This window comes from Sorex fumeus, unplaced genomic scaffold (genome assembly GCF_029834395.1).
Source record: "Sorex fumeus unplaced genomic scaffold, SorFum_2.1 ptg000007l, whole genome shotgun sequence".
Classification (NCBI taxonomy): domain Eukaryota; kingdom Metazoa; phylum Chordata; class Mammalia; order Eulipotyphla; family Soricidae; genus Sorex; species Sorex fumeus.
The window spans coordinates 60,580,272-60,592,389 of record NW_026606064.1 but is presented as its reverse complement, the minus strand read 5'-3'; the positions used below and the strand labels follow the sequence as shown (position 1 = coordinate 60,592,389).

The 12,118-nt window shown below is 38.3% G+C and overlaps 1 protein-coding gene across 1 annotated transcript in view; it reads right to left on the bottom strand.

The window, feature by feature from the left end:
* ODAD2 (outer dynein arm docking complex subunit 2) overlaps positions 1-12,118 on the bottom strand; it is a 245,771-nt gene that overhangs the window by 144,342 nt on the left and 89,311 nt on the right. The window contains 2 exon segments of the mRNA XM_056107146.1: positions 8,261-8,503; positions 9,323-9,477. Of these exon segments, the coding sequence (XP_055963121.1) occupies positions 8,261-8,503; positions 9,323-9,477 (398 nt within the window).

Genomic DNA, 12,118 nt, shown 5'->3' with positions numbered 1-12,118 from the left:
TCATGTTATTTTTAAACGTTTACTAATATGGTGTATTTAACATTTTAAAAGGCCATTTTCAGGGGCTGGGAATGTAGCTTAGTAAAAGTAATGCACAAATTCCTTGTGTGTGAAAGCCCGGGGTTTGATCCCTGGAATCACAAAAATAAAGAGTTATCTCCATGCAGTTGCTTGTGAATTTCATTCATTTTCAATATTAAATAGTTCGTATGAATACAGACATTTTACTTATTTCAACTATTGAACTGCCTTCGGAGCGATAGCACAGCTGTAGGGCATTTGCCTTGCACACAGCAAACCCAGCCGACACGGGTTCAATTACTCCAGACCTCTCGCAGAGCCCAGCAAGCTACTGAGAGTATCTCGCCCACACGGCAAAGCCTGGCAAGCTACCCCTGGAGTATTTGATATGCCAAACACAGCAACAACAAGTCTCATGATGGAGATGTTACTGGGCCCGCTTGAGCAAATGAATGAACAACGGGAGGACAGTGGCAGTGACAGTGACCCCACAATATTATTTTTTTTTAAAAAAAACAACTACAGACCAGTATACCTCATAAAATCAAAGCACAATTGCTAAGTATTAGTAAAGTGAGACATACATCACATTTGGAAAACAGTATCACATGATCAAATAAAACTTATTCCAGGAATACAAATTCATTTTAGTGTTTAAAGACTCATGAAATTATTCATAACATTAACAGATATAATGGAAAAATCATAATGGGGCATACAGAGTATAATATTCATAAAAGCTTTCAGTAAGATTCAATACCTGCTTCTAACTTAAAAGCACTTTAAAAAAGAAATTCAGAGACTTTAGAAATGACTATGTCATTTATTCTTATATATATATTTATATATGATCACGCATATTTTTACCTATTGAAGACCTCAAGACATTGTTTCGCTTAATAAAGATGGGGCCAAGGTGACAGTACTGCAGGGAGGGCATTTGCTTTGCACGCAGTCAATCTGAGTTGTATCCCCAGCATTACACATGGTCCTCCAAGGACCACCAGGAAAATTCCTTAGTGCAAAGCCAGGAGGAACCCCTGAGGGGGCAGTTCCACTAAAATCAGAAATGTACAAAGAAGCTACCATCTCTACTTAGTGCTAGGGGGTGAGTTACTAAAATTAGAAAAAAATTGATTTAATATATAGTGAATATAGAATAAGCAGAGCTTTATCTAGAATATTTGAGACTAGAATATAATCAAGTTTCTCCTACAGGGTAGATAGCTATTTGTGTGAAAAAATGATAAAATTTGCACTGACTTTTTAGTTTTTCCATCTATGTGATTACATTTTAATTAACAAGAAAATAAAATAGAGAGGACTCTTCTAAATGGTAATTTTTGGTTTATCTTGACTATAACTTAACTTTTCTTCCTTCCATTTACTCTTTCTTTTTCTTTTTATTGCTCTCTTTCCTTTCTTCCTTCTTTATTGATTTGGGCCACACATGGAAGTACTCTGAAGCTATTCCCAGCTCTGTTCTTGCAGGGGTCACACCTGGCAGTGCTCAGAGGAACACACAGTATCAGGGATCAAGCCACTGAGTTATTAATCCACATTTATCTCATTTTCACATTTTTATATACTAAGTTCCTGTTTTTGCATTTGTATTTACTATATTTTCTTTGCTTCTATCCAAACTTAGTTCAATACATTTTCCATTTGTCTTCTGAGCTCCTACATAATTGTTTTACAACAATAGAGATCATCCTATAAAGTTTTTTTGTAAAAGCGTTTATTTCTTTTGGCGATTTTATTAAAAGCGACCATATTGCCTTAATAGTCCTGTGATCATGGGGAAATGAATTGTCTGAATTTATCAGTTTTCTTTTGTGATGGCATTATGTCAAGTATAGTGCCACAAAAATCTTCAATTCCCGTTTCTCCGAAAACACATCTTCATTCAGTTTGAATCATTTAGTGCATCTGGCTCACACCACCTCCAAAAGTTTACAGTTTCACTTTGTTTCAATCTGGTAATCATTGTCTCTAGTATCCTTTTCACTCCCAAGTGTCTCCAGGCATCTCCCTGGACTAGGAGACTGTTGTAGACGATGTAAAATGACAGGCCCATATGACTTTCCTTAAGCTCCACTTACCCTGAGGTTTTATGATGCAAAACTAGGGCTCTACTGCCAAGGAAACCCCTAAACTCTGCTGTCAATGAAAAAGATGTTGGCTATGCACCTCACAACTGCAACACTCATTTGAGTGGAGATTTTGGAAGAGCCATAGGGTAGATGTCAGTATGTCACATGAGCATCAATAATTTTTGTAGCTGTGGGGTCAGAGCGATCATATAGTAAGTGGGCATTTGCCTTGCGTGCAGCTGACAGGATTCTATCTTTAGCACTCTCTTTCATCCCCAGAGATCAGTAGGAGTGATCCCTGAGCTCAGAACTGGGAGTAAGGCCTGAGCATTGCTGGATGTGCCTCTCCCCTTCCCCCCACCAATTTTTTCAGGTATATTTCACACTTATGATTTAGAGTTGTGGGAGCTGGAGCAATAGTACAGCAGGAAGGGTGCTTGGCTTGCACCTGGATAACCCAGGTTCAATTGCTGTCATTCATAAGGTCCCCCCAGCATTGCAGGAGTGATCCCTGAGCACTGTCCAGTATGGCCCAAGAGAGAGAGGGAGCAAGCGAGCAAGCAAGCAAGTGAGGGAGAGACAGAGACATAGACAGAAAGACAGAGAGAGAGACAGAGATTATGTGTGCTTGGGGCCATTTAAATATGATTTTTCTCGCTTTTTTCCTTTGTCTATAGTGTCTATGTCCTTAACTGAAAGTCAAGTGTCACAAAACTCTACAAACTAGTATAGACATTAATTATTCTAGAGACATCTGAGATAAAAAGGACCATGTTACTGGAACTGAACCAAAGATAATCCTTTTTATAAGGTGGCAAATATCAGAGATGAATTGTGTATTTGTGTTCTGTGGAAGTCAAAATTATGAAAAATTTAGATATTTAACGGAAGAGATGCAGTGTCAAAACCACAACCTTTTCTTCTCTGCTTAGTAAAATGTAAGAGGAGAGAGAAAAATTGATGAAGGAATTGTGAGCAAGAAGAAAACAGAAAATGTCAAAGGAGCTACTTGTACTCCATGGAGGAAGGAAAGTCTATTCAACAAATACTGTTGGAAAAACTGGTTAACCACATGCAAAAAAATGAAATTGGGCCCCTATTTCACATCATTATAAAATTGAAAATGGATTAAAGATTTCAACATTACATGAGAATACCTTGAATATCTCAAGGATTATCATGGCCTCTTTTACTAAATTCATTTTCAATAGAAAATGGTAGCAATCCAATTCATATTGGACTCATAAATAGTACAGACTTTTCATGAATGCAAATTCTGTTAATGCCATCTGGTGAAGAATCAACACAAGCTGAAATTCTGGCTGATTGGCAAAGGTAATGCAGAATGAATAATGAAAGAAGGTAGCTATAAATACTAGTCATGAATACTATAAATATAAATATTAGCTATAGGAATGAAGATAACTGTCATAAGCTATGTATTGTTATAAAAATATATTTATATATTTATAGATAGTTCCTTCATCTTTTTTACTTATCCACTTACCATGTGATATGAGATGTATAAACTATATTGTGTTGTATTTTCTATGACCACACCCTGATTATCAACTTTACATCTAGTATTTAAGTTAAAGGAAATCATATCCTTGAAAATCATCCAAGGATTTTGTAACCTTATCTGGGGAAAGGACGAATATGTTTTAGGCTGCACTCAGGATAATTACTGAGTTTTAGGCAGCAGTGTCATTTCACTATAGCAGTCTCCTTCTTTAATTTTTTGTGAAATAATTCTAGGCACCCAATGGATGCCTTAAAACTATGGCTAATACAACATTATAAAATGTAATATGTTGTTTCCTATATTTTTGTACATATGATGAAATTTAAATTATAAATTATTTATAGCAATATATGCACTGCAGCACTGTCCTCCCATTGTTCATCGATTTGTTCGAGTGGGTACCAGTAATGTCTCCATTGTGAGACTTGTTGTTACTGTTTTTGGCATACTAAATATGCCACAGGGAGCTTGCCAGGCTCTGCCATGTGGGCTGGATACTCTTGGCAGCCAGGCTCTTTGAGAGGGACAGAGGAATCGAATCCGGGTCAGCGGTGTGGAAGGCAAACTCCCTACCCACTGTGCTACTGCTCCAGTCCCATAGCAATATATAACAGTAATAAAAGATTAACAATAATAAAATAGAATAATAACAATGCTGAGAAAATGTTAATATTATATTCCACTATCTAAAAATATTTTCTATGTAGTATTGTATGTAGTACTGTACACAGTATTTTCGAATTATAACTGGCAGAGGAAATAGAAATAAAAATTATGGATAATGGAGACTAGTGTATTGCCTTCATAAAGAAATTGTGGCTTAGGGAGTTTTATGCAGAAGTGCTAACTTGACAGAAGGTAAATTTATATTAGCTACTTTAATGTGTGAATTTGAGGGGGGGTCAAGAATGCCCAGTTATCATTCAATATTAACCCACATTCTTCTATTATGGTGTCTATAGATAAATTAATGTTTAACATGGTAGATGTTAAGTAAGACAGCTTGACCTCCATAATGTAGTGTGCGTCCTCCAATCAGTTGAGACCTTAGTAAAACAAAGAATATGCATCCAGAGAAAGAAAGAGCTCTATCACCAAACTGCAACTCTGCTGAGTCTACTACCCCTCAGAATATAGACTTGCAAAATCTCCATCACTGCATAAAACAGTTCCTTGAAATAAATTTAACTTGGGTATGTGGTTTAAGCCTTGCATGTGTGAGACTCTGGGTTCAGTGATTGGTACTATTCAGCGTTCACAGCATGACTGGGTGCAGCCTTACAATATAAATAGTATAAACAAACATATCCTTCCTGTCTCCACACATACAATTAAACACACACACACACACACACACATACATCACACATACACACACTTCTCTGGAAAGCTGTGCTATGACAAATTTGATGCCCGTGGGTTCTACCTTTTCTGTATTTCTCTCTCTGTCTCTGTCTCTTACTATCTCTCCTCATATTTTGCCCTCATGTACATGAGATATATAAATACATAAAATCTTTAAAATCTCTGAATAATCTGTTTATTGTTAACTTCTACTATGTTTAAATCTTTTCTTTCTAATTAAAGAATGAGTATAGATATGGATCAACAAGTGCCCACGAATAGCTAAAGCAATTCTTGGGGAAAAAAAACATGGGAGGCATCACCTTTCCCAAGTTCAAACTGTACTACAAATCAGTAATTATTAAAAAAGATTGGAACAAAGACAGAGCCTTAGATCAATGGAATAGGGTTGGATATCCTTACACACACCCTCAAATATATGATCATCTAATCTTTGATAAGGAGCAAGAAATATAAAGTTCAGCAAGGAAAGTCTCTTTAACAAATGGTGCTGGCAAAACTGGACAGCAACATGCAAAAAAATGTGCTCAGACATCTACCTAACATCATGTACAAAAATCAGATCAAAGTGGATTAAAGACCTCAACATCAAACCAGAATCCATAAGGTACATTGAAGAATAGTTTGGTAAAACCCCCCTCCACAACATTGAAGCTAAAGGTATCTTCAAAGATGAAACACCATTAACTAAGCAAATGGAAACAGAGATAAACAAATCTTAAACTCAGAAGCTTTTGCACCTCAAAAAAAAAAAAGCAGTGACCAGAATACAGTCTACAGAATGGGAAAGGATCACTGTATCACCATATCACTGTCATCCCGTTGTTCATCGATTTACTTCAGCCAGTAACGTCTCCATTTGTCCCGGCCCTGAGATTTTAGCAGCCTCTCCTTTCTCATCTTTCCTAACGCTGCCATATTGGAGGCTCTTTCAGGGTCAGGGGAAGGAGACCCATTATTGTTACTGTTTTTGATGTACAAATATGCCATGGGTAGCTTGCCAGGCTCTGCCGTGCAGACAGGATACTCTTGGTAGCTTGCCAGGCTCTCCGAGATACATATATCTCTGGATACAGACAGAATACAGACAGTCTAGAGAATGGGAAAGGATCACTGCATCACCATATCACTGTCATCCCGTTGTTCATCGATTTACTTCAGCGGGTGCCAGTAATATATATATATAAAATATACACATATAAATATATATTTTTCTCTATGATCTGTTGCCTACTGTATGAACTGCATCAAATATGGTGTGGTAATTATGGAAAATGGGTAGGGAGTATCTCATGATATGTCCAAAAATATGTTCACTCATATGTGAGGCTCAGCCCAAGCATGTGAAAAGTGGCCTGGAGTGTGGCAGCAGTTGGGTAGTGGAGGTCGGCTGCTGGGACTGGGTCCCTTGGGGCGGGGAGGGCTCTTACCCAGCACCCCTTGGGGTGCCCTGAGTGAAAACAGCATGGCGTGGAGTCTGGTGGCATGGTCATGGGAGCCTCATTTTATGCTCCCTTCTGGGAGAAGCAGCTGTGAGTTCTGGAGGGTGGCCAATGAAGAGATTATCTGATGCAGGCAGGAGGTGGCTTCTGGGTGTGACTCCTGGGTTGCCAAAATTTGGGGAAAGCAGGCAGAGGATTTCTGCTCCCGGGTCCCACTGAGCCCAGAGAAAGGATATTCATTTTAATGGGAAAGGATATTCACCTAAAACCTTTCTGATAAATAGTAAATAACAAGGATATATAAGACCCTGGTTGAACTCTACAAGAAGAAAACATCCAATCCCATCAGAAAATGGGGCGATGAAATGAAAAGAAATTTTCTCAAAGAAGAAATTTGAATACCTTTTGGAAAAAATGCTCATCACTAATCATCAGGGAGATGCAGGTCAAAACAATGAGACATCATCTCACACCACAGAGATTGGCACACATAGAAAAAAAAAACAAAAGCAACCAGTGTTGGCATGGATATTGGGAGAAGGGGACTCTCCTTCACTGCTGGGAATGCTGACTGGTTCAGCTTTTGGGAAAACAATACGGACATTACTCAAAAAACTAAAAATTAAGCTCCCATTTGACCCAGCAATACCACTTCTGGGAATATATCCAGAGATGCAAAAAATTACAGTAGAAATGACATCTGCACTTGTAGGTTTACTACAGCACTATTTACAACATCCAGAATCTGGAAAAAACCTGAGTGCCCAAGAACAGGTGACTGGTTAAAGAAACTTTGGTACAGATACACAATGGAATATTATGCAGCTGTTAGAAAAGATGAAATCATAAAATTTGCATATAAGTGAATCAACATGGAGAGAATCATGCTAAGTGAAATGAGTCACAGAGAGAGGGACAGACATAGAATGACTGCACTCATTTGTGGAATATAAAGTAATAATGGGAGACTAACACCCATGGATAATAGAGATAAGCGCCAGGAGGATTGCTCCACAGCATGGACGCTGGCCTCACATGCTGGAGGAGTAAGCAGCTGGGAAAGAGAAGAGGCCACTAAGTAAATGATACTTGTTGAAAGTAGACTATGGACCAAACATGATGGCCTCTTACTACCTGTATTGCAAACCATAGCACTCAAAAGGAGAGAGAGTAAAAGGGAATGTGCCTGCCACATAGACAGGCAGGGAATGGGGTGGGAGTGGTGGGAGGGATACTGGGAACATTGATGGTGGAGAGTGGACATTGTTGGAGGATGTGTACTCGATCACTGTCTGACTGAAACATAATCATGATAGTTTATAAGTCTGTAAAAAATATTTTTAAATAAATAAATAACCTTTTAAAAGATGAATATACGGATGAAGATAACAGGTTAAAAATGTATCTCTTCCACACATCAGTTCAGTTTTTGCTAGATAGTAAAATGTTTGAAGAACTGAATCTGACAAGGATATTATAGGCACAATTATAGGCACACTACCTAAAACTACCTGAGATCTGGAGATACTTCTTCCCTAGAAGTGTAAAAAATTATTGATATCATTAAGGTTTTTATATGAGAAATTGACTACCGGGTATTTTAAGTGCTTTCAAATGCCAAGATTCAGTCTCCTACTCATTTAAAGGTATATTTGGCTCTGTTCTGACTTAGTAGCCTGTCATTACTTATGTGTAAACACATTTTACTTTTTCATTATTCATGCACATCAATTCTAAGTGGTTGCAGTATTCTAAGACTACCCAAGTCCTTTCTCTAAGACTCTCAAAACCATTGCATCTCTAAGGTCACTTACGTCATACTTTCAGGATCTGCAGCACAAGCACCAACTGCTTTTGTGACGTTGACAAGAAGAGCTTGATTCACCCCAACAAGGAGATTCACAAGTGGTTGGATACCACCACATTTCCGGACAATGACTCTGTTTTCATATTCTTGGCAACATTCTCCCAATGCACCAACCACATTCACAAGTACTTCTTCGGGCTGATCAGTTAAAAGCCCCACCAAAGTTTCAATGGCTTTGTATTCTCGGAATCTATGTTCATCACAAGGAAAGGGGAACGAGGGGGAAAGACAATGGAGAATAGTATCATTTGGGGTATAAAGTTAGCTGGCAAGTAAAATAAAATTAATATGTAAAACTATTAAATGTCAATTATATGCTTATTCAACCATACAAGTCTTACAGTATTGATATTATAATTATCTATTTTCAGGAGGTTCATCAATAATTTCCTGTTCTGGTGGGGCTCCCTCCATGTGACAAGGGCTATTCACACAACAAAAATCCAATTTGTCTGAAATAAGACCTGTAAATTTCTTGGTAAAGAAAATTATCACAAGGTCAAAGAAGATTTGTCTCATTGCATTCATTGCAGAATGTCAACTCTATGAAACAATTAAGGAGATGAATTTGATGATCAAATAAATCAAATGATCATAAACATTTTCAAAAACTTTAAAATGGGATGAAATCACATTTGAAACCATCAACTGTGAGTTGGGGGACAGGAAGTAGAAATTTTTTCTAAATTTTAAAAATTCTGTCAGTTTCTTTTTTTTTCTTTTTTTTGCCACACTCAACAAGTGCTCAAGTCTCATTCCTAGCTCTGCCCTCAAAAATCACTTCTGGCAGAGCTCAGGGGTTCATACATGGTACTAGGGATCAAACCCAGATTGAATGCTTAGCGCAAGGCAGTGTTCTACCCCCTCTGGGCTCCAACCCAGAATGTGTTTTTATGAAAATTGCAGGAGCACCATTCTAATTGACTTTTTATTGAAATGACATTGAATCACAAGAATGTGGGGTAGGTGGTCATATTCTCACTACAGAATGTAGAATGCCTTCTCTTACTTGGATACATTCTCTTTGCTGATGGAACATTTCCATATTGCCCCCGTGACAGCAGCCAACCGTTGTTTATTGTCTGTATTATTGAGCAAAGTGGCCAAGGATTTAAGTCCTCCATGCAGTCTAACCAAATCTCGGGTTTCCTCATCTTCAGCACACTACACAGAAATAAGGTAAGAGAAGGTCAATGATCAAGGAATACATATAAGAGCTTCTTCTCAAAAAGTGTGACTTTCTGAGGAATGTGCAAGTGAAATATTATCCTTCAGTAGCCTGACAGCTATAGCTGACAATAGACATCTTTCTTTGTTATGCATTTGGCAATGTCTAGCAGTTTTGACCAACACTGCAATTATTCAAGACCTGTTCAGTTAGACCCCAAATAACCCCCGCAATAAGAATTATTAGCAATTCTCTCAAATATTTTTGTGGACTTAACAATGGTCATGTGAACTGACAATGTATTCAATCATGTTTATCCACAAATTTGTGTGCTTCTTTGAAATATGTAACACATAGATATCCCAACGGATTATCATTTCCAAGCTATAGGATAAAATGATGATTAATTTAGCATAGGCATGTTATTGTTTAAATATTTAGTTGTCTCTAAGGCAACAGTTCACAGTGCAACAAGGAATCATCCATGAGGGCCACCTGACAAAACCATCATCCTAATGCATCAAAAGGCACCTGTCTTGTTTGTCTTCTATGTGTTCAATGTATGGTTTTAGGTTCTGCATCAATGACAACTTTTAAACGTTAATCTCTGTTTCTAACCAAACATTAGTATACCTCAAAGCCACACATATTTATTATGAGCTGAGCTGTGTATCTTCAAAATTCACATAGTGAAGTTATCAGAATATGAAGAAACATGAAGATATGATGTTTAAAGAGGTAATTAATGTCAACACAAGGTCATTTGCGTGCTCTAATACAGTTTGACTAATGTCCTGTATCCAGACAGGGGCAGGACACATGGGCATAGAGACATGTCTACAAGCAGGAGAGTTCTTAGAAGAAACCAACTCTCTCAACAACTTGGTCTTGGGTTTGCAGACTCCAGAGTTGTGAGGAAATGTCTGTCTGTCCTATGAACCAGGGCTTCTAAAACTTTCCAATTCTGACCCCTTTTAGCTCAAGAAATTTTTACCTGACTCTGTTTTTCACATAAAACAGGAATACAAATAAAATGCTTACCTATAAGAAATTTTCGATAAATTTTTTAAAGATGCTTGCAACCCCCATATTTGGATCTCCTGTGGCAGGGTCTTAACCCACAGTTTAAGAAGGTAGGCTTGACTGGAGAGATAGCACATGGGTAAAGTAGTTTCTATCCCTGGCATATTGGTTCCCAGGAGCCCTTCGGTGATCCCTGAGCTCAAAGCCAGGCGTAAGCCCTCAGCGTGCCTGGTTTGACCCAGAAATAACAAAAATACAAACAAAAAGAAGTCAGACTATATACAAGCTATATATGGTACCTAGTTCTGGCAGCTCTTGCAAATAATATAATCCTCTACTTACATGTAGAAATGTTCTCATACTGATATGCAGCTTTCTACACCTTTGCTTATCCTATCTGTCTGCTTAACTTTTACTTTAAAAGTATTGAATATGGAAAGTATCATGCTAAGCAAAATGAGTCAGAAAGAGAGGGATAGACATAGAAAGATTGCATTCATCTGGGGGATATAAAGCAATAAAATATGAGATTAATACCCAAGAATAGCTGAGATCAACACCAGGGGGATTGCTACATGGCTTGGAGGCCAGCCAGGTATTCTAGGGGAAAGGGCAGTTCAGATAGAGAAGGGAGCACCAAATAAAGGGTGTTTGGAGGATCCTCCCAGGAGGGGAAATGCATGTTGAAAGTTGACTATGGACTGAACATGTTTGCCACTCAATGACTATTTTGCAGACCACAACACCCAAAAGGAGAGAGAGAACAAAAGGGAATGCCCTGCCACAGAGGCAGGGTGGGAGGGGGGGGTGGGAGGGGGATATTATCCATGGTGGTGGAAAATGGGCACTGGTGGAGGGATGGGTATTTGATCATTGTATGACCGAAACCCAAGCACAAAGATTTGTAAATCTACAACTGTACCTCATGGTGCTTCACTAATAAAATTAAAAAAAATAAAATAAAAAAATTTAAAAAAATAAGATCTACAAAAAAAATGTGTTGAAAATCATTCCTCTAAGAAGTCTACACTGTGCCTGAGAACAGATGACTGGTTAAAGAAACTTTGGTACATCTACACAATGGAGTACTATGTAGCTGTTAGAAAAGATGAAGTCATTAAATTTACATACAAGTGGTACTACATGGAAAGCATCATGCTAAGTGAAATAAGTCAGAAAGAGAGGGATAGATATAGAAAGACTGCATTCATCCGGGGAACATAAAGTAACAAATTAGGAGACTAACACCCAAGAATAGCCGAGATAAGTACCAGGAGGTTTACTCCATGGCTTGGAGGCCAGTCACACATGCTATGGGAAAAGGCAGCTCAGATAGAGAAGGGAGCACCAAATAAAGAGTATTGGGAGGATCCCCCCAGGATGGGAGAAGCATGCTGAAAGTAGACTATAGACCAAACATGATTGCCACTCAATTCCTCTTTTGCAAACTACAGCACCCAAAAGGAGAGAGAGAACAAAAGGGAATGCCCTGCCGCAGAGGCAGGGTGGGATGGGGGGATGGGGGGTGGGAGGGATACTGGGATCAGTGAGTGGTGGTGGAGAATGGGCACTGGTGGAGGGATGGGTACTTAATCATTGTATAATTGAAACCCA